The following is a 23,257-nucleotide window of genomic DNA, read 5'->3' as shown; positions in this document are numbered from 1 at the left end:
GCTATCCATTTCCTTCTCCAGGGGAATCTCCCCAAACTAGGGATTGAAGCTGCGTCTCCTACTTGGCGGGTGAATCCTTCACCAGTGAGGCGCCTGGGAGGCCCCCATACACGCGTGTCCGCTCGTTTTTTGGTTCTTTTACCATGCAGGCCAGTACAGAGCACAGAGTGGAGTCCCTGTGCTGTATAGCAGGTTAGTATTAGTTATCTGTCGCATAAATAGGAGTGTGTAACTCTCAGTCCCGGTCTTCCAATTTATGCCCCGCCAGCTTATCCTATGGTAACTGTTGTTTGTCTTCCACATCTGTGCCTCTGCTTCTGTTTTGTAAATAAGGTCATTTGTACTCTTTCTTTAGGTCCCACACACAAGCGAGATCACATACGTGTCTTTTTGTGTCTGACGGACTTCCTTCAGTGACAACCTCTGTGTCGGTCCGTGTTGCTTCAAATGGCCTTGCTTTCTTCCTTTTATATGACTGAGTAATATTCCGTTGTATAGATGTTCCACATCTTTTTCATCCGTCCCTCTGTTGATGGGCATTTAGGTTGCTTGCATGTCCTGGCTACTGTAAATCATGGTGCAGTGAAATGTTGGATTATGGTAGCTTTGTAGTAGTCTGAAGTCTGGGAGCTTAATTTCTCCAGCTCTGTTTTTCCTTCTAGAGATTGCTTTGGCTGTTTGGGGTCTTTTGTGTTTTCATACAAGTTGGAAAATTTTTTGTTCTAATTCTGTGAAAAGTGCCATTGATAATTTGTTAGGCATTGCATTGAACCCGTAGATTGCTTTGGATGGTATAGTCATTTTCACAATGTTGATTCTTTCAACCTAGGAACACGGTATATCTCTCCATTTGTTTGTGTCACCTTTGATTTCTTTCACCAGTATTTTATAGTTTTCTGAGTAGAGTTCTTTTACATCTTTAGGTAGGTTTATACATAGGTATTTTATTCTCGTTGCAGTGGTAAATAGAATGGTCTCCTTAATTTCTCTTTCTGATCTTTCATTGTTAGTATATAAGAATTCAAGATATATATATGTTTTTTTGACTGTGCTGGAACTTTGTTGCTGCGCGCAGACTTTCTGAGTTGTGGTGAGCGGGGGCACACTCTCCAGTTGTGGCGTGTGGGCTTCTCATTCCGGTGTCTTCTCTTGGGGGGGCACTCGGGCTTCAGTAGTTGTGGCATGCGGGCTTAGTTGCTCCACGGCATATGGAATCTTCCCAGACCAGGGAACAAGCCTGTGTCCCTGGCATGGGCAGGTGGATTCTCAACCACTGGGCCACCAGGGAAGTCCTGCAAGAGATTTCTGTGGATTCATTTTGTATTCTGCAACGGTGCTGATTTCATTGATGAGCTCTCTTGATGGCATCTTTAGAACTCCCCGTGTAATAATACCATGTCTGCAAACACTGACAGCATTACTTTTCCAATTTGGATTCCTTTTCTCTCTTTTTCTTCTGATTGCCATGGCTAGGACTTTCAAAGCACTGTTGCATAATAGTAGTGAGAGTGAACTTTCCTTGTCTTGTTCCTGATTTTAGAGGAAATGCTTTCAGTTTTTCACCATTGAGAATGAGGGTTGCTATGGGTTTGTCATATGTGGCCTTTATTATGTTGAGATAAGCTCCCTCTATGCCCACTTTCTAAAGAGTTTTTATCATAAATGGGTATTTTGAATTTTGCCAAGCATTTTTTGCATCTATTGAGATGATCATATGGTTTTTATTCTTCAGTTTGTTAATGTGATATATCACACTGGTTGATGTGTGGAATACTGACGAATTCTTGCATCGTTGGGATAAATCCCTCTTGATCCTGGCGTATGATCCTTTAATGTGTTGTTGGATTCAGTTTGCTAGTGTGTGTTGAGGATTTTTGTATCTATGCTCATCAGAGATACTGACCTGTAATTTTCTTTTTTTGTGGTATTTGCCTGGTTTTGGAATCAGGGTGATGGTGGCCTCATAGAATGAGTTAGTGGGTGCTTCTTCCTCTGCAATTTTTTGGAAAGAGTTTCAGAAGGATAGGTGTTAACTCTTCTCTAAGTGTGTGATAGAGTTTGCCTATGAAGCCATCTGGTCCTTGACTTTTGATTATTGGAAGATTTTTAATTACAGTTTTATTTTCAGTACGCATGATTGGTCTGTTTATATCTTCTGTTTCTTCCTGGTTCAGTCTTGGAAGGTTGTACCTTTCTAAGGATTTGTGCATTTCTTCCAGGTTGTCCAATGTGTTGGCATATAGTTACTTGTGAAAGTGAAAGTCGCTCAGTCGTGTCCAGCTCTTTGCAACCCCATGGACTATACAGTCCATGAAATTCTCCAGGCCAGAATATGGGAGTGAGTAGCTGTCCCTTCTCCAGTGGATCTTCCCAACCCAGGGATCGAACCTAGGTCTCCTGCATTGCAGGTGGATTCTTTACCAGCAGAGCCACCGGGGAAGCCCATAGTTACTTATAGCAATCTTTTTTGAGCGTTTGTATTTCTGTTGTGTTTTCATTTCTAATGTTGTTCATTTGAACGCTTTTCCTTTTTATCCTGATGAATCTAGCTAAAGGTTTACCAATTTATCTTTTCAAAGAATCAGCTTTTAGTTTTGTTGGTTTTTAATATTGGTTTTCTTTGTTTGTTTCATTTATTGCCACTCTGATTTTTATGATGTCTCTCCTACTCACTTTGGGTTTTTATTTGTTCTTTCTCTAGTTGCTTTAGGTGTAAGGATAGGTTCTTTGAGATGTCTCTTGTTTCCTGAGATAAGATTCTAATGCTATAAATCCTCTCAGAGCTGCTTTTGCATTGGGATACTTGTGTTTTCATCGTGATTTGTCTCGGTATTTTATGATTTCCTCCTTTGATTTCTTCAGTGATTGATTGGTTGTTTGGTAACATGTTGTCTCACCTTTCTGCGTTTGTGTTTGTTTTTTTTCCCTGTAATATATTTCTAATCTCATAAGGTTGCGGTCAGAAAAGATACTTGATATGATTTCAATGTTTAAAAATGCACCGAGGCTTGATTTGTGACCCAAGATGTGATCTGTCCTGGGAATTGTTCCCTGTGGACGTGAGGGGCAGGTGTACTCTGCTGCTTTGGGATGGAATGCCCGAAAAATACGAATTGAATTTGCCTGGTTTGCTGTGCCATTTAAGGCTTATGTTTGCTTGTTTTCTGCCCAAATGTCCTCTCCGTTGGTGGCATGGGGTGTTAAAGGCCCCCGCTGTTACTGCGTTATTGTTGACTTCCCCTTCTACGGACGTTACCATTTGCCTTATGTATTGAGGTACTTCTGTGTTGGGTGCATACATATTTACGATTGTTCTATCTTCTTCTTGGATGAATCCCTTGATCATTATGTAGTGTCCTTCCTTGTCTCTTGTAGCAATCTTTAAGATCTGTTTTCTCTTATATGAGTATTGCTACCCCAGCTTTCTTTCTTTCTTTTTAAATTGGGGTATAGTTGTTTAGCAGTGTCGTTAGGTTCTGCTGTACAACGAAACGATCAGGTGTGTGCACGCACATGGCCTCCCTCTGCCCCCCACCCGTCTGGGTGACTGCAGAGCACTGAGCCGAGCAGCCTGTGCTGCGCAGCAGGGTCCTCCTAGGCATCTGTTTCACACAGCCTCCCCATTCACCCTGCTCCCCTCCCCACCCCCACGAACACGTGCCCATTCTCTGCATCTGTGTCTGCTGCTGCCCATCAAACAGGTTCATCTAGACCACTTTTCTAGATTCCACGTAGATGCATTAATATACAATGCTTGTTTTTCTCTAACTTACTTCACTCTGATGGTTTCTGGTTCCATCCAGCAATAACCCAATTTCATTCCTTTTTATGGCTGAGTAATATTCCAGTGTGTGTGTGTACACACACACGTGCACGCACACCCATATCTTCATCCATTCATCTGACGACGGACGTCTAGGTTCTTTTCATGTCCTGGCTATTGTAAATAATGCTGCAGTGAACGCTGGGGTGCATGTGTCTTTGTGAATTATGTTTTTTCACCGTATATGCCAAGTAGTGAGATTGCTGGGCCACATAGTAGTTCCATCTTCAGCTTTTAAGGAGCCTCCTTACTGTTCTTCTTAGTGGCTGTATCAATTTACGTTCCCACCAACAGTGTGAGAGGCTTCCCTTTTCTCCACACCCCCAGCAGCGTTCATCATTGTTCATAGATTTTGTGATCATGGCCGTTCTGGCTGGTGGGAGGTGATATCTCATTGTAGTTTTGGTCTGCATTTCTCTAATGATTAATGATGTTGAGCATCTTTTTATGCATGTGTTGGCTATCTTGTGTCTTCATTGGAAAAATGTCTGTTTAGGTCTTCCATCCATTTTTTGATGGACTTGTTGGATTTTTTGATACTGAGCTGCATGAACTGTTGGTGTGTTTTGGAGACTAATCCTCGGTCACTTGGTTTGTTTGTAAATATTTTCTCTCATTCTGAGGGTTGTCTTTTCAAGTTGTTTATGGTTTCCTTTGCTGTGCAAAAGTTTTTCAGTATAATTAAGTCCCATTTGTTGATTTATATTTTCTAGGATGTGGGTCAAAAAAGATCTTGCTGTGATTTATGTCAGAGAGTGTTTTGCCTGTTTTCCTCTAAGAGTTTTATAGTTCCTGGCCTTAACATTTAGGACTTTAATCCATTTTGAGTTTATTTTTGTGTGTGGCATTAGGAAGTGTTCTAATTTCATTCTTTTTCATGTAGCTGTCCAGTTTTCCCAGCACCACTTATTGAAGAGACTACCTTTTCTCCACTGTATAGTCTTGCTGCTTTTGTCATAGATTAGGTGACCATAGGTGGGTGGGGTTATTTCTGGGTTTTCTATTTTGTTCAATTGATCTATATTTCTGTTTTTGTGCCATACCATACTGTCTTGATTACTGTAGCCTGTAGTATAGTCTAAAGTTAGGGAGCTTGATTCCTCCAACTCCATTTTTTTTTAATACAAATTATATACATTTTTTGTCCTAATTCTGGTAGCCAAAGTCTTGGAGCTTCAGCTTCAGCATCAGTCCTTCCAAGGAATGTTCAGGGTTGATTTCCTCTAGGAATGACTGATTTGATCTTGCAGTCCAAGGGACTCTCAAGAGTCTTCTCCAATATCACAATTTGAAAGCATCCATTCTTTGATGCTCAGCCTTCTTTATGGTCCAGCTCTCACATCTGTCCATACATGACTACTGGGAAAAATCATAGCTTTGACTATATGGACCTTTTTCAGCAAAATGATGTCTCTGCTTTTTAATAACACTGTCTAAATTTGTCATAGTTTTCCTTCCAAGGAGCATTATGTATAGTATCATGTCATCTGCAAACAGTACAGTTTTACTTTTCCAAGTAGGATTCCTTTTATCTCTTTTTCTTCTCTGATTGCTGTGGCTAGAACTTCAAAACTATGTTGAATAATAGTGACAAGAGTGAGCTTCCTTGTCCTGTTCCTGATTTTAGAGGAAATGCTTTCGGGTTTTCACCGTTGAGAATGACATTGTCTGTGGGTTTGTCATATGTGGCCTTTATTAGGTTGAGGTAGGTTTCCTCTATGCCTCCTTTCTAAAGTTTTCATCCTAAATGAGTGTTTTGAATTTTGTCAAGAGTTTTTTGCATCTATTGAGATGATTATATGGTTTTTATTCTTCAATTTGTTAATGTGGTATGTCACACTGGTTGACTTGTGGATATTGATGAATCCTTGTAACACCGGGATAAATCCCACTTGATCATGGTGTATGATCATTTAGTGTGTTGTTGGATTCAGTTTGCTAGTATTTGTTGAGGATTTTCGTGTCTGTGTTCATCAGCGATATTGGCTTGCAATTTTCTTTTTTTGTGATATCTTTGTCAGGGTTTGGAATCAAGATGATGGTAGCCTCAGAGAATGAATTTGGGAATGTTCTTCCTCCCAAGTTTTTTGGAAGCGTTTCAGAAGAATAGGTGTTAACTTTTCTCTACATGTTTGATCGATGGGCTTCCCTGTTAGCTCAGCTGCTAAAGAATCTGCCTGCAATGCAGGATACCCCAGTTTGATTCCTGGGCCGGGAAGATCCGCTGGAGAAGGGATAGGCTACCCACTCCAATATTCTTGGGCTTTCCTGGTGGCTCAGCTGGTAAAGAATCTGCCAGCAATGCAGGAGACCTGGGTTCAATCCCTGGGTTGGGAAGATCCCTTGGAGAAGGGAAAGGCTACCCATTCTAGTATCCTGGCCTGGAGAATTCCATGGACTGTATAGTCCGTGGGGCTGCAAAGAGTCAGACACAACTGAGTGACTTTCACATCACTTCTCTAAATGTTTGATCAGATTCACCTGTGAAGCCACCTGGTCCTGGACATTTGTTTGTTGGAAGATTCTTAATTACAGTTTCGATGTCACGACTTGTAACTGGTCTGTTTATATCTTCTGTTTCTTCTGGGTTCAGTCTTGGAAGCTTGTACCTTTCCAAGGATTTGTGCATTTCTTCCAGGTTGTCCCATTTATTGTCGTGTAGTTGCTTGTAGTAATCTCTTATGAGCCTTGCATTTCTGCGGTGTCAGTTGTAAATTTCTCTTCTTTCATTTCTAATTTTACTGATGTGAATCTGTTTTCTTTTTTTCTTGATGAGTCTCTCTAAAAGTTTATAAATTTTATTTATCTTCTCAAAGAACCAGCTTTCAGTTTCATTCTTTTTTTTTTTGCTATTCTCGTCACTCCTACTAACTTTGGTATTTGTCTCTTCTTTCTCTGGTTCCTTTAGGTATGAGGTCATGTTGTTTATTTGAGTTTTCCTGTTTCTGGAGATAAGATTCTAATGCTGTAAACTGCCTCTTAGAGCTGCTTTTGCGTTAAGATTGTTCTGTTTTCATTGTAATTTGTCTCTAGGTATTTTATTTCCTCTTTTGATTTCTTCAGTGATTCATTGGTTGTTAAGTAACGTATTGTTTAATCTCCATGTGTTTGTGTTTTTTACAGTTTTCCCCCCTGTAATTGATTTATCTCATAGTGCTATGAAAACATACTTGATACGATTTCAGCTTTTCAGAACGTGCCAAGACTTGATCTGTGACCCAAGATGTGATCCGTCCTAGTGAATGTTCCATGTGGATTTGGGAGAAAGTGTATTCTGCTGCTTTTGGATGGAATGCCCTAAAATATCAATTGACTCTATCTGGTCTATTGTGTCATTTAAGGCTTATGTTCCCTTATTTATTTCCTGCCCGAATGTTCTGCCCACGGGGGTCAGTGGGGTGTTAAAGTCCCCTGCTATTACTGTGTTATTGTCAATGTCCCCTTTTATGGCTATTAGCATTTGCCTTGTTCCCTGGTAACTCAGCTGGTAAAGAATCCATCCGCAATGCAGGAGACTCTGGTTCGATTCCTGGGTTGGGAAGATCCCCTGGAGAAGGGATAGGCTACCCACTCCAGTATTCTTGGGCTTCCCTGGTGGCTCAGCTGGTAAAGAATCCGTCGGCAATGCGGGAGACCTGGTTGCTCTCCCTGGGCAGGGAAGATACCCTGGAGGAGGGCATGGCAACCCACTCCAGTATTCTTGCCATGGTCAGAGGTGCCTGGCAGGCTACAGTCCATGGGGTTGCAAAGAGTGTGACACGACTGAGCGACTGAGCACAGCACACTGAGGGGCTCCTGTGTTAGATGCATATATACTTCTTCTTGGATTGAGCCCTTGATCATTACATAGTGTCCTTCCTTGTCTCTTACAGCACTCTTTATTTTAATATCTATTTTGTCTGGCGTGAGTATTGCTACCCCAGCTTGCTCTCCTTTTAAAGTTGGGGTATAGTTGCTTTACAGTGTTGCTAGTTTTATTGTACAACAAAGTGAATCAGCTGTATGTATACAGATGTCACCTCCCTTCACCCACCCCACCCCTGGAGGTCGCCACAGAGCACTGAGCTGAGCCCCCTGTGCTATCCAGCAGGTCCCCGCTAGCTATCTATTTTACATAGAGTAGTGTATATATGGCAAACCCAACCTCCCAGTTCTTCCCACTTCCCTCCCCCACCCCCAGGTCCGTACATCCATACGTCTGTGTCTCTGTTCCTGCCCTGCACATAGGTTCATCTGTACCGCTTTTCCCAGACTCCACACATATGCATTAAGACACAATACTTGTTTTTCTCTTTTTGACTAACTTCACTATGACAGTCTCTGGCTCCATTCATTTATTTACAAATGACTCAATTTCATTGCCTTTTATGGCTGAGTGATATTCCATTGTGTGTGTGTATACACACATACCAGATATTCATCCATTCATGTGTCAATGTATATTTAAGTTCCTTCCATGTCCTGGCTATGGTAAAGAAGAAAATGAAGTCGCTCAGTCGTGTCTGACTCTTTGCGACTCCATGGACTATAGCCTGCCAAGCTCCTCATCCATGAAATTTTTCCAGGCAAGGATGCTGGAGTGGGTTGCCATTTCCTTCTCCAGAGGATCTTCCAGACCCAGGGATCGAACCCAAGTTTCCCACACTACTGGCGGACTCTTTATCGTCTGAGCCACCAGGGAAGCCCAAAGTGAAAGTGAAAGTTGCTCAGTCATGTCTGACTCTTTGCAACCCCATAAACTGTATAGTTAGTTCATGGAATTCTTCAGGCCAGAATACTGAAGTGGGTAGCTGTTCACTTCTCCAGGGGATATTCCCAACCCAGGGTTCGAACCCAGGTCTCCCTCATTGCAGGTGGATTTTTTTTTTTTTTTAAACCAACTGAGCCATTAGGGAAGCCCAAGAATGCTGGAGTGGGTAGCCTATCCCTTCTCCAGTGGATCTTCCCAACTAAGGGATAGAACCCAGGTCTCCTGCCTTGCAGGTGGATTCTTTCCCATCAGAACTATCAGGGAAGCCTTGGCTATTATAAAGAATACTGCAGTAAACATCGCAGTGCGTGTGTCTTTTTGAATTAAGGTTTTTTTTTTTTTTCATGGTATATGCCCGGTAGTGGGACCCCTGGATTATATGGTAGTTCTATTTTTAATTTTTTAAGGAACCTCCATGCTGTTTTCCATACTGGCTGTATCAGTTTACATTCCCACCAACAGTGTACCCTCTCCAGCATTTATTGTTTGTAGATTTTTTTTTATAATAGCCATTCTGACCAGTTTGAAGTAATATGTCATTGTACTTTTGATTTGCGTTTCTCTAATGATTAGTGAAGTCGAGCGTATTTTCATGTGCTGCTTGATCATCTGTATGTCTTCTTTGGGGAAATGTCTATTTAGGTCTTCTATCCATTTTTTGATTGGCTTGTTTGTTTTTTTGATATGGAGCTGCATGAGCTGTTTGCATATTTTGGAGTTTAATCCTTTGTCAGTTGCTTCATTTGCAGATATTTTCTCTGATTCTCAAGGTTGTCTTTTTTGTTGTGTTTATGGTTTCCTTTGCTGTGAAAAAGCTTTTAAGTCCCATTTATTTATTTTTATTAAAAAATTTTATTAGCGTATAGTTGCTTTAGAATGTTGTGTTAGTTTCTACTGTAAAGTGAATCAGGGGTGTGTGTGTGTGTGTGTGTGTGTATGTGTATATCTTCTTTGGATTTTCTTCTCATTTAGGTCATCACAGAGCGTTGAGTGAAGTTCCTTGTGCTATGCAGTAGGTTCTCTACACTCTCCCGATTCATCCCATTCTCCCCTATCCCCTTGGTATCCATACATTTGTTCTTTATGTCAGTATCTCTATTTCTGCTTTGTAAATAAGATCCTCTGTACAAAATTTTTTCAGACTCCACACATGCGTTAATAGATGATATTTGTGTTTCTCTTTCTGACTTCACTCTATGACAGTCCCTGGCTCCATCTACGTCTTTACAAATAACCCAATTTCATTCCTTTTTATGGCTGAGTAATATTCCGTCAAAAAAGATCTTGCTGTGATTTATGTCAGAGAGTGTTCCGCCTATGTTTTCCTCTAAGAGTTTTATGGTTTCTGGCCTTATAATCCATCTTGACTTTAATTTGTGTATAGTGTTAAGGGGTTCTAATATTATTCTTTTTCATGTAGCTGTCCAGTTTTCCCAGCACCACTTATTGAAGAGACTCCCTTTTCTCCATTGTATATTCTTGCCACACTTGTCATAAATTAGGTGACGGTTGGTGCCTGGGTTTATTTCTGGGTTTTCTATTCTGTTTCATTAACCTATACTTCTCCTTTTGTGCCATACCATATACTCGATGGACGTGAGTCTGAGTGAACTCCGGGAGATGGTGATGGACAGGGAGGCCTGGCATGCTGCGATTCATGGGGTTGCAAAGAGTCAGACACGACTGAGCAACTGAACTGAACTGAATATACTGTCTTGATTACTGTAGCCCTATAGTATAGTCTAAAATCAGGGAGCTTAATTCCTTCAGCTCTGTTTTTTTTTTTTTTTAATACAAATTATAAATTGTTTTGTTCTAATTCTATGAAAAATGCCATTGGAAATTTGATAGGGATTGCACTGAATATGTAGATTGCTTTGGGTAGTGTTGTCGTTTCTACAGTCTTGGTTCTTCCAACCCAAGAATGTGGTGTATCTCTCTATTTGTTTGTGTCGTGTTTGATTTCTTTTATCAGTGTCTTATTAGAGTTTTCCAAAAGTGTGTCTTTTGCCTCCTTAGGTAGTTTTTTTTTTTTTTCCTGCTATTTTATTCTTTTTGTTTCAGTGGTCAGTGGGATTGTTTCTTAATTTCTCTTTCTGATCTTTCCTTGTTAGCATACAAGAATGCAAGAGATTTCTGGGTATTCATTTTGTATCCTGCAACAGGACCAATTTCATTGAGCTCTGGTAGTTTTCTGGGGGCATCTTTAGAATTTTCTATGTATAGTATCTGTCATCTGCAAACAATGAAAGTTTTACTTTTCCAATTTGAGTTTCTTTTATCTATTCTTCTTCTCTAATTGCTGTAGCTAGGACTTCCAAAACTATGTTGAATAATAGTGTTTAGAGTCAGCTTCCTTATCTTGATCTTAGAGAAAATGCTTTTAGGTTTTCACCATTGAAAATGACGTGTTCTGTGGGTTTTGTCATTTATGGCTTTTATTATGTTGAGGTAAGTTTCCTCTATGCCTACTTTCTAAAGTTTTTTTTTTTTTTTGTATCATAAATGGGTGTTTTGAATTTTGTGAAAGTGTTTTGTGTCTATTGATATTATCATATGGTTTTTATTCTTCAATTTATTAATGTGATGTATCACACTGGTTGGTTTGTGGATACTGAAGAATCCTTGCATCATTGTGAGAAATCCCACCTGTTTATGGTTTATGATCATGTAATGTGTTGTTGGATTCAATTTGCTAGTATTTGTTGAGGATTTTTATGTCTGTGTTCATCAGTAATATTGGCTTGTCATTTTCTTTTATTGTGGTATCTTTGGCTGATTTTGGAATCGGGATAATGGTGACCTCATAGAATGAGTTTGTGAGTGTTCCTTCTTCCACATATTTTTGTAAGAGTTTCAGAAGAATAGGTGTTAACTCTTCTCTAAATGTTTGATCAAATCCACAGCCATCTGGTTCTGGACTTTTGTTTGTTGAAAGATTTTACATTACAGTTTCAACTTCATGACTTGCAATGGGTCTGTTGATATCTTCTATTTCTTGCAAGTTCAGTCTTGGAAGGTTGTACCTTTCTTAGGATTTGTGCATTTCTCCTGGTTGTCCAATTTATCACCTTAGAGTTGCTTGTAGTAATGTCTTGTGAGCCTTTGTGTTTCTACAGTGTCAGTTGTCATTTCTCCTTTTTCATTTCTAATTTTATTGATTTGAGTCCTCTCCCCTTTTTTTTCTTGATGAGTCTCTATGAAAGTTTACCAATTTCAATTATCTTTTCAAAGAACCAGCTTTTAGTTTCATTGATTTTTTTTTGCTATTGTCTTCATTCCCATTTATTTCTGCTCCAATTTTTATGATTTCTTTCCTTCTACTAACTTTGTGTTTTGTTTCTTCTTTCTCTAGTTGCTTTAGATATAAGGTTAGGTTGTTTTTTTTAAATTTATTTTTTTAATTGAAGGATAATTGCTTTACAGAATTTTGTTGTTTTCTGTCAAACCTCAACATGAATCGGCAGGGTTACGTTGTTTATATGAGAGTTTCTTGTTTCTTGAGCTAGGATTAAAGTGCCTTATATACCCTTTTAGAACTGCTTTTGCTATATCCCACAGGTTTTGGGTGGTAGATTTTGTGTTGCTGTGTTTGCACTGTGATTTGTTTTAATGTATTTTTTCTTTCCTCTTTGATTTCTTCAGTGATCTGTTGGTTATTTACTGGTGCATTGTTTAGCCTCTGTGTGGTTTTTTGTTTTTGTTTTTAATGTAATTTCTAATCTCATAGTGTTGTGATTGGAAAAGATGCTTGATACAATTTCAGTTTTTTTTAAATTTACCAAGGCAGAAAGTGAAGAGGAACTAAAAAGCCTCTTGATGAAAGTGAAAGTGGAGAGTGAAAAAGTTGGCTTAAAGCTCAACATTCAGAAAACGAAGATCATGGCATCCGGTCCCATCACTTGATGACAAATAGATGGGGAAACAGTGGAAACAGTGTCAGACTTTATTTTGGGGGGCTCCAAAATCACTGCAGATGGTGACTGCAGCCATGAAATTAAAAGACGCTTACTCCTTGGAAGGAAAGTTATGACCAACCTAGATAGCATATTCAAAAGCAGAGACATTACTTTGCCAACAAAGGTCTGTCTAGTCAAGGCTATGGTTTTTCCTGTGGTCATGTATGGATGTGAGAGTTGAACTGTGAAGAAAGCTGAGTGCCGAAGAATTGATGCTTTTGAACTGTGGTGTTGGAAAAGACTCTTGAGAGTCCCTTGGACTGCAAGGACATCCAACCAGTCCATTTTAAAGGAGATCAGCCCTGGGATTTCTTTGGAAGGAAGGATGTTAAAGCTGAAACTCCAGTACTTTGGCCACCTGATGCGAAGAATTGACTCATTGGAAAAGACTCTGATGCTGGGAGGGATTGGGGGCAGGAGGAGAAGGGGACGACAGAGAATGAGATGGCTGGATGGCATCACCGACTGGATGGACGTGAGTCTGAGTGAACTCTGGGAGTTGGTGATGGACAGGGAGGCCTGGCGTGCTGTGATTCATGGGGTTGCAAAGAGTCAGACATGACTGAGCGACTGAACTGAACTGAACTGATTTGTGACCCAAGACACAATCTATCCTGGAGAATGTTCCATGTGCATTTGAGAAGAAAGTGTATTCTGTTGCTTTCGGATGGAATGTCCTATAATATCAGTTAAGTCTATCTGGTCTCTTGTGTCTTTTCATGCTTGTGTTTCCTTAATTTTCTGTTGGGATCATGTATTCATTGGTGTGAGTGGGGTGTTAATTTCCCCTGCTATCATTGTGTTACTGTCAATTTCCTCTTTTATGGGTGTTTGACGTGTTGTTCTGAGGTGCTCCTAAGTTGGGTGCATCAGATCAGATTTTCTTTATTGTTTGGATTTTTGGTTGTTGTTGGTCTTCTTTCTTCCCTCTTTTATCTCTTGTGGTTTGATGACTAGTGTTGTGGGTTTTTGTTCTTTTGTTTGTTTTTACCTACACTGGGTCTTCACTGCTGTGTGAGGGCTGTCTCCAGTTGCGCTGAGTGGGGCCACTCTCTAGCTGTGGGGTCTGGACTCCTCACTAGAGTGGCTGCTCTCACTGTGAAGCACAGGCTTTAGGGTGATGGGTTCAGTACTTGTCATGCACGGGCTTAGTTGCCTCACAGCATGTGGGATTTTCACGTCCCAGCAATCAAACCTATGTGTCCTGCCTTGGCAGGTGGATTCTTGACCACTGAGCCACCAGAGAAGCCCCCTCTTGTTGTGTTTGGGTGACTTTTTCTTTTGTATGTGTGTATCTATTGTAGTTTTTTGTTTTGTATTAATAGTTCCCATGAGATTTTGATACAGCAATCTGTATATGTACAAAGTTCTATTTTTCCATTTTAATATGTGAGATATATATATATATATATATATATATATATATACATATATATAGGCTTCCCTGGTGGCTCAGTGGTAAAGAATCTGCCTGCAGTGCAGGAGTCCTAGGAGATGCTGGTTTGATCCCTGGGTCAGGACGATCCCCTGGAGAAGGAAATTGCAACCCACTCCAGTATTTTTGCCTGGAAAATTTCTTGGACAGAGGGGCCTGGTGGGCTACAGTCCTTGGAATTGCAAAGAATCAGACACAGTTGAGCAACTGAGCACATCTGCCTTCATATATGTTTATTAATATTAGCTACTTGATTCCTTTTCTGAGTCTTCAGTTTTTAGATATTGGTTAGAAATCAACATTTCTAATCACCATGTTTAAATTAGGTTTCATATTTAAACCACTTTTCTGTGCTTTATGGTGACTGACAGCTTCTAACACTGTCTCCCTCCTCACCTGGATCCTACTCTTTTTTGCAACAATTTAAAAATAGCGGCTTATTGGGATATCTCAGTAAATCACAGAGCATGCAGTTCGCCCACTTAAAGTGTGCAGTGGCTTTTAGCACATTCACAGTTGTGGCCCGTCTCTACTGCGAATGTTAGAATATTTTCATCTCCTCTAAATAAAAACCTGTACCCAGTGGTAGTCACTCACCGTCTCCACCCGCCTTCCAGCCCCTAGCAACCACGAGTCTACTTTTTGGCTCCGACTTGCCCGTTCCTGACATTTCATATCAGCTACATTATACAACATGTGACTTTTTTGTGACTAACTTCTTTCACTCTGCCTCATCTTTTCAAGGGAGTTCCTCATTCCTCCTGTTGGCTGTGTGACGTTCTGGCTGTACTGAGTCTTGTTTATCCGTTCACCTGTTTATGCACTTTGGGGTTGCTTCTGCTTTTGAACTATTATAAATAATGTAAGGAGCTTCCCTGGTGGCTCAGTCCATAGAGAATCCACCTGCAAATCAGGAGACAAAGCAGGAGACGCAGGTTCGATCCCTGAGTCAGGAAGATCCCCTGGAGGGGCACCCCTCTCCAGTATCCTTGCCTGGGAAATCCCGTGAACAGAGGAGTCCATGGGGCCATAAGAGTCGGACTCGACTTAGTGACTAAACCAAAAATAATGCTTCTATGAACATCTGTATGTGTATTTTTGTGTGGACATATATTTTATTTTCTCCTGGGTATATACCCAAGAGTGAAATCCTTTTCTTGTTATGATGAAAGCTTTCAAAAGGACACAAAAGCAGACTGATGGCATGGTGCCAGCCCTGCCCCCACAGCCCCATGCACCCATCAGTCAACTTCAGCAGCTAACAGCTCGTGGTTACCCTTGTTCCACCACTGCGTCATTTCAGAGTAAGTGCCACGCTTATCATTTCATCTGTAAACTGTTCGGTATTTATCTCTAAAAGATGAGAATCTCTTAAAATAATTGCACTGCCATCAGCACACCGGAAGCAATATCATCCTTTAGTTCAGTCCAGTCGCTCAGGCGTGTCCGACCCTTTGCGACCCCATGAATCGCAGCATGCCAGGCCTCCCTGACCATCACCAACTCCCGGAGTTCACTCAAAGTCACGTCCATTGAGTCGGTGATGCCATCCAGCCGTCTCATCCTCTGTCGTCCCTTTCTCCTCCTGCTCCCAGTCCCTCCCAGCATCAGAGTCTTTTTCCAATGAGTCAACTCTTCATATCAGGTGGCCAAAGTACTGGAGTTTCAGCTTTAGCATCATTCCTTCCAAAGAGATCCCAGGGCTGATCTCCTTCAGAATGGACTGGTTGGATCTCCTTGCAGTCCAAGGGACTCTCAAGAGTCTTCTCCAACACCACAGTTCAAAAGCATCAATTCTTCGGTGCTCAGCCTTCTTCACAGTCCAACTCTCACATTCATACATGACCACAGGAAAAACCATAGCCTTGACTAGACGGACCTTTGTTGGCAAAGTAATATCTCTGCTTTTGAATATGCTATCTAAGTTAGTCATAACTTTCCCTCCAAGGAGTAAGCGTCTTTTAATTTCATGGCTGCAGTCACCATCTGCAGTGATTTTGGAGCCCAAAAAAATAAAGTCTGACACTGTTTCCACTGTTTCCCCATCTATTTCCCATGAAGTGAGGGGACCAGATGGCATGATCTTCATTTTCTGAATGTTGAGCTTTAAGCCAACTTTTTCACTCTCCACTTTCACTTTCATCAAGAGGCTTTTTAGTTCCTTTTCACTTTCTGCCATAAGGGTGGTGTCATCTGAGATTATTGATATTTCTCCTGGCAATCTTGGTTCCAGCTTGTGCTTCCTCCAGCCCAGCATTTCTCATGATGTACTCTGCATAGAAGTTAAATAAGCAGGGTGACAATATACAGCTTTGACGTACTCCTTTTCCTATTTGGAACCAGTCTGTTGTTCCACGTCCAGTTCTAACTGTTGTTCCATGTCCAGTTCTAACTGTTGCTTCCTGACCTGCATATAGGTTTCTCAAGAGGCAGGTCAGGTGGTCTGGTATTCCCATCTCTTTCAGAATTTTCCAGTTTATTGTGATCCACACAGTCAAAGGCTTTGGCATAGTCAATAAAGCAGAAATGGATGTTTTTCTGGAACTCTCTTGCTTTCAAATATCCCAGTGTCCACATGTGTCTAGTTGCCTTTTCTGCCCCCAGTCAGATTGTTCAGATCATACTCTGAGTCTGAGCAAGGCCCCTACGTTTGCCTCTGGTTGAAGGGTCTCGTAGGATCTTTCCTTTTTGGAGCCTTTCCCACGTTTATTTTTCCTCCTTGCTTATTTGTAGGAGGCACTGGATCACGTGTCCTGGAGAGTTCCTCATATCTGGGTTTTACTGATTTCATGTGGCCCTTGCATTTCCTGTAAAATGTTAGATCTAGACAACTGGCCTGGTGTAGGGTTTTTGTTTTTTTGAGTTATTTTGGCGCACTGGGTCTTGGTTACAGCGTGTGAGCTCCTCATTGCTGCGGCTTCCTGATGCGGGCACAGGCTCTGGGACACGGGCTTCCGAGGTTGTGGACGCAGCGCTGAGGCCCCGGGGCGCGTGGCATCTTACTGCCCAGAACAGAGGCCGAACCCGTGTCCCCTGCACTGGCAGGTGGCCTCTTAACCCTGGGTCACCAGAGAGGGGATCCCAGTGTTGTTTACTAAAAGGACCCTTTAACGTTTCTTAATAAGCCTTCTTGGAGGGCTGTTGTGTGCCCAGCCCCACGGTGGGCCCCGGGAGAGTGTGGCTGGTCAAGATCAGGGGTGGGTGGGGCTGGGGGAATGCATACGTGAGTCCCTGGGCTGCTTGCCCACCGGCCACAGGGACTGGCCAGCACCCAGCTGGTGCTTCCCTGGGCACGTTTGTCAGCTGGGGGCCTGGGGGCGGTCTGGGCCCTGGGTGAAGTCCTGCTGCCCCCCGCCCCCTGCAGCAGTCTGGGCCCTGGGTGATGTCCTGCTGCCCCCCGCCTCCCGCAGCGGTCTGGGCCCTGGGTGACGTCCTGCTGCTCCCCACCCCCGCCCGCAGGCCTGGCCCGGGGCGCCGTCCGGGCGCCGCGCCGCCACCCTCCGGTGCTGCGCATGGTGCTGGAAGCACTGCAGGCCGGGGAGCGGCGCCGGGGTACCTCGGTGGCAGCCATCAAGGTCTACATCCTGCAGAAGTACCCGACGGTGGACGCCCTCCGGCTCAACCACCTGCTGAAGCAGGCCCTGGCCACGGGCCTGCACCGCGGCCTGCTCATCAGGCCCGTGAACTCCAAGGCCAAGGGGGCCACCGGCAGCTTCAAAGTGAGTGCCGGGTGGTGGGGGGGGGGGTGGGGGGGAGGTGCCAGGTGGTCCCGGGGTGTGGCGAACTTGGCCCCAGGCTTGAACTCCAGCTCCAGCTCTTTCTTCCCGAGCTCTGGGTGCTGTTCCCTCTCTCCTCCTGTCTGTTCTTTGTCCTCTGTCTTCACCCAGATGCCCCCTGCTTGCTCCCCCCACCCCCCCGGGGAGGCTGAGCCCCGACACGGCCCCCGTCACCCTGCTGCACCCTGCTCCTTCCTTGCTGGGTGGGACCCATGACCAGAGACTGTTTCAGCTGTTTCACTTCCGGGTCCTTGGTGCCCATGACCCCTTCCTGGAATTCCTTTACCAGGGGCGGCCCAGACCCAGCCTTGGCCCCTTCAAGGTCACAGCCTTGGGGTTTGCTCCCCACACTCCCTGGCTCCAAAACCGGGGCTGACGCCTCTCTGAGCCAACACATCCTCCTCTCTTAAAGGGTCAAGTCACCCAGAGCTGAGAGCAAATTTGGCACAAAATTCAAACCACAGGGTCGTGACTGCCAGCTGCCACCAGGGACATCTTGGATCCCAGATCCCAGGGACCCGGACCTGGGATCCATCTTGTCACTGCTGTGCTCCAGCATGTAGCAGTTCCTCTGACAGTCACCGTGGAACTTGGTGGAACATTCTCAAACTGCCAGTTCCAGTCCCTGTGGGAACAGGCTAGCTGTGCTCAGGGACACCCCCTCCTGGGACTCTGAGTGTGTGGGTCTGAACTTCGACAGCTGCCATGGCAAGGCCAGGGGCACAGGGTGGAGTGAAGGGGAAGCAGGAGAGAGAGTGCTGGGGGTGTGTGTGACTGGGAGGCAGTCAGGAAACTGGACCAAGGGGTGGGAGGCAGAGAAGGGGGTGTCGGGTACCATGGAGTCAAGATGTGTGTGTGCTGGGAGTGGGGGTTGTTTTCTGGTCATGGTGGGTAACGGGGACCCATGAGGATTCAGGGATGTTGGGGAGCAGCGTCATCAGAGCTGGGCTCTAGAAGGGCAGAGCCAGGGGCCCTTGCGTGCCCCTGCTGCTCACACCCTCCCTGATGACCCCATTGTAAAGATGGGAAGACTGAGGCCCAAGCGGGGAGGGAAAGACTTGGACAGGTCGAGTTGCATGGCTGGAGTTGGGGCCCATCTGCCCTCCACGTCCATGTTCAGCTGCAGAGCAGGAAGCAGCCAGGAGACCTGGGGATGTGGTGGCATGAGGCGGGGGCAGGGGTGGTGGTGTCAGGGCCACAGTCCACAGGGAGGTGTTGGGGGGGGTCAAAGGAGCTTCACGGGTTAGCATGAGAAGACAGCATCAGAGCTCACAGTATGTGCTGGGCTCGGGGGCAGGGGCGGGAGGTACGTGCCTGCCACCTACCCAGGGAACGGGGAGAACGCTGGGTGAGTTTTGCAGACTCGAGTCCTGTAGCTCCTCCATGGCGGCACCTCTCTCGTGGTGCGGGGGGTGGCATGCACTGCTGGCTTCCGGCTTTTAGGAGGCGGTTGTGCCCCAAGCCCTTGGCCGCCTTCTTCGCCCCCTCCCTGGGGATGGGGGCTTCTTTGAGCCTCACGCAGGGTGTCGGGGCAGAAGATGCCCAGATCTCTGCTCTCACTTCCACCCCGTTCTCTCCTCTGCCAGTTAGTCCCCAAAGACAAAAGGAAAATCCCACCCAGGAAGACGGCCCCCAGGATGCCCTGTCAGGCTGAGGGGAAGGACCCCAAGAAGCCGAGTGAGTCAAAGAAGGACCCTGCCAACACAGTCGAGGTGAAAAAAGGATCCAGGAAGCCCAGAGAGGAGAGGGCAGCTCCCTCCAAACCAGGCGCAGCCAAGAAGGCCCCCAAGAAAGGCACGCAGACCAAGGACCCAGAGCCAAGGCTGGGTGAGGCCAAGAAGTCCTCCCGACGGCCGGACAAGGCCGCTCAGGCCCCTCCCAGTGCCGGTGGGCCTGGCGGGAAGTCGAAGGTCAAAGAAAGAGGGAGCCGCCAAGGTATGGGTGTGAATGGGGTGGGCATGGGATGGGGTTTCTGGCAACCACTGGCCACGAGTTGGGATGGAGGGGTCAGTTCTGGGGAGGAGGGGCTGTCTACTCAATGTGCCCTAGGACACTTGGCTTGACCCGGAGAGACAGAGAACTCATGGTAGCTGGTGGGGGTGGGAGGAGGGGTCAGGGGAGGCTTCCTGGAGGAGGTGGCCCATGCAGGAGACCAGCTTGTGCAAAGGCCTGAAGGCATGAAGAACGTGGCTGTGCTAAGCTGTGCTTAGACGCTCAGTCATGTCCAACTCTGCGGCCCCATGGACTGTAGCCTGCCAGGCTCCTCTGTCCATGGGCGATTCTCCAGGCAAGAATACGGCAGTGCGTTGCCATGCCCTCCTCCAGGGGATCTTCCCAACCCAGGGATCGTACCCAGGTCTCCCACATTGCAGGTGGATTCTCTACCATCTGAGCCACCAGGGAAGCCCCAAAGGTGGAAGAAGTCTAAATAGTCCTGTCTGTGTGCATCGGGGGTGGGAGAAGGGGACGCTGTGAAGGGCGGCGGGAGGCTGGACTTGATTGGTGAGGAGCCACAGAAAGACCCTGAACAGGGGACACTTAGGGCCCAAGGTGCTTTTTTTCTTACGAATCTAAAAAAAAACACAAAACTATAAAAATTGGAGTGTGATTGTTTTACAATGTTTTTCTGCTGAGCACCGATGTGAATCGACTATATGTATACATACATCCCCTCCTGGTGATCCCCCTCCCACCCCTCTAGTCATCACAGCACCGAGTCGAGCTCCCTGTGCTGTACAGCAGCTGCCTGCGAGCTCTGTGTTTTATACACGGCAGTGTGTATATTTCAGCGCTACTCTCTCAGTTCGTCCCACCCTCCTTCCCCGACTGTCCAGAAGTCTGTTCTCTATGTCTGTCTCTCTCTTCCTGCCCTGCAAAAAGGTTCGATCCCAGTTTTCTAGATTCCATGTATATGCATTAATATATATTTGTTTTTCTCGTTTTGACTGACTTCACCCTGTATGACAGTCTCTAGGTTCATCCACCTCAGTAGAACTGATTCAAATGCAGTCCTTTTCATGGCTGAGTAATACTCCTTGGTATAAGATAGACCACAACCCCTTCATCCATTCCTCTGTTGATAGACATCTAGGTGGCTTCCATGTCCTGATTGTTGTAGATAGTGCTGCAATGATCAGGGTGGGCACATGTGTCTTTTTGAATTATGGTTTGCTCAGGATACATGCCCTCCTGGTGGGATTGCTGGGTCACGTGGTGGTTTTATTCCTAGTTTCGTAGGGAAATTCTATACTGTTCTCCATGATGGTTTTTATCAAGTTATGGAAAGACTCTGAACAGGGGACAGGCAGGGCCTGAGGCATTTTTTAAAATGTATCCTGGCCGTCACATGGAAGATGGATTGAAGACATGGGGCTGACAGCCCTGTCGGGGGCCTTCGGCGTGGGTGGATGGGGAGCTGTGAATGGAATGAGGGATGGTTGCCCTCCTTCCACTTAATCCTCCTGCTGTCCCGTGGGCAAGAGGCTGCGACCTTCAGTTGGCAGACTCGGGCACCAGGCTCAGAGAGACTGAACAACTTGTCCCAGGTCACACAGCCTGCAAGTGTCAGCGTGAGGACTGGGCCGTGGGCGGGCTGTGGGGCCCCTCAAGCCTGCTGCTGAGCGGCACCTCCTCCGGAAAAGTCTGTCTCACACGGCATCCCCTCTTCCAGCAGATACCAAGGCCCACAGGAAAACACAGCCTGGAAGTCAGAGTTCAAAATCCACGGTCACCAAGGTAGGTGTCGGGGTAACTTCCCTTGTCTTGATCTCCAGTGGCCAGAGCTCGAGTGTTCCCCCCTAAGCCCGGGGCGGGGGTCAGATGAGGAAGAGGGTAACTTACTTCATTTTCCTCTGCTCCCAGCCCTCCAGTGCCCGGAGGATCACCGTCGCCACCTTATAGATAGGGGGCTGAGGCTTAGAGAGGGGAGGGCGCTTGTCGAAAGCAACCTAGAGCTGGGGTTTCAACCCTGAGTTCGTGGGCTCTGCGTGGTGTGCCCAGCCCTGCCACCTTCTCCTGGTTTGCTTTCTTACAGGGTGAGAATGGTGCTCCCCTGGCCAAAAAGAAGATGGGGGGCAAGGTCCCTAAAGAGGCTGCTGGGGAGGGGCCCAAAGCCAAGGCCCCTGTTCCTCCCAAGGGTGCTGGGTCCAAGAAGGAGCCTGGACCACTGGCTGGGAAGGCTGAGGCCTCTAAGGGCCCGAGAAAGCCTGGCATCCCCACCAAGTCTTCAGTGTCCAAAGCGGCCAGCAAGAAGGCAGAAGCCGAGGGCTAGAGGCAAGGTGGAGAGATGCAGATTCTACTTTTTACTCCCCTAGAAACTGTCACTCTGTTTATTTCACTGGAACCTATTTATCAATAAAGCTTTTTTTCCCCACTCATGGGTGCGAGAGGAGGCTGAGGTCTAAAGGTTTGGCCATCCAGGGCATGCACCCAGATGGACAGGATGGAAGCCCCTCCCCTGGGAGATGCAGACTGCAACAGGGATGCAAAGGCATGCAGGGGCCTGCGGAGGCGCAGGAGAGGTGCTTCGTCCAACCTGAGATCTGGGACTGCTTCCTGGAGGAGGCAGCTTTTGGTCTTAAAAGGACGAGCAGGAATTGCCAGACAGATGACGGGGGAAGGGCTTGCAGGCAGTGGGATAGGCCTGGATGGGGGCGAATTGAGGCTTTGAGAGGAGCACAAGCCGGGGAGGGGTGGCATGAGCCCCTGGGCCGTGGGGATGGGGCAGCAAGGCATGGCGGAGTAGGCTAGGGAAGGCAGGCAGGCATCTTCTTGGGAGCGGTTGGAGCCAGGGAGGGTTACAGGCCAGGGAGAGACTGACGTGTGTGTTGAGAAGAAGCTCTGTGGCTGCAGAGAGGAAGGATTAGAGGAGCTGAGAGGAAGTATGGATCACTGGACTAGTCACTGAGCAGGACTGTGGGTCCCGCGGGAATCTGCAGAAGGAAGTGGAAGTGCGGGGCCCCTGGGTTGGGAGTGAGCTACGGAACTCAGGGCAGCTCATAAGCTAAAGCCCACACAGAGACGGTACCTGGAGGTGCAGAGGTGAGGGCTGGGGTTATTTTTAAACAAATGTGACACTGCTCGAGGAGAGGTTGAGTCTGCCTCCCTGCACCTTCATTCTGGGCTTTGTGATTGCTTGAATCAGGTACTGAGGAGATGACGCTGGGACACTTTCTGGGCCCAGGGTTCAAGAGACCGGCAGCTTCTGCTTCCTGCATGCGGGCTGCTTTTCTGTTTTTTAATACTTGTGCTTAGAATTCAGCCACCATGCAGTGGGGAAGCCTAAACAGCCGTTGGATGAGAATCGAGACACCCCAGTTCTCAGCCCCAACTGAGCTCCTTGACCAGCCAGCACCAATTTGCTGGGCATGCGCCATCCAGGAACTGGATCTTCTGCCCCTGTTGAGCGGCCCCACTGACACCAAGGGACGGGCCTTCCCTCGCGAGCCCTGCCCTGATCACAGACGCACGAGCGCTGTGAGTGTACTGAGGTGGTTTGTTATGCAGCAGTACACA

The 23,257-nt window shown here is 45.8% G+C and overlaps 1 protein-coding gene across 4 annotated transcripts in view; it reads left to right on the top strand.

Moving 5' to 3' along the window:
- Window positions 1-22,119, top strand: part of H1-8 (H1.8 linker histone) — a 35,831-nt gene extending 13,712 nt beyond the window's left edge. For 2 of the 4 annotated variants that reach the window (XM_024982746.2, XM_059879698.1), the window contains exons 2-5: window positions 17,427-17,686; window positions 19,330-19,678; window positions 21,414-21,478; window positions 21,777-22,119. In XM_024982746.2, coding sequence (XP_024838514.1) covers window positions 17,480-17,686; window positions 19,330-19,678; window positions 21,414-21,478; window positions 21,777-22,013 — 858 coding nt within the window. In that variant the 5' untranslated portion in view covers window positions 17,427-17,479 and the 3' untranslated portion in view covers window positions 22,014-22,119. 4 annotated transcript variants of the gene reach the window in all.
- The last annotated feature ends 1,138 nt before the right edge of the window (window positions 22,120-23,257 follow it).

Source organism: Bos taurus, chromosome 22 (genome assembly GCF_002263795.3).
Source record: "Bos taurus isolate L1 Dominette 01449 registration number 42190680 breed Hereford chromosome 22, ARS-UCD2.0, whole genome shotgun sequence".
Lineage (NCBI taxonomy): Eukaryota > Metazoa > Chordata > Mammalia > Artiodactyla > Bovidae > Bos > Bos taurus.
The sequence above is the reverse complement of the archived record's forward strand: the minus strand, read 5'-3'. Positions and strand labels throughout refer to the sequence as shown.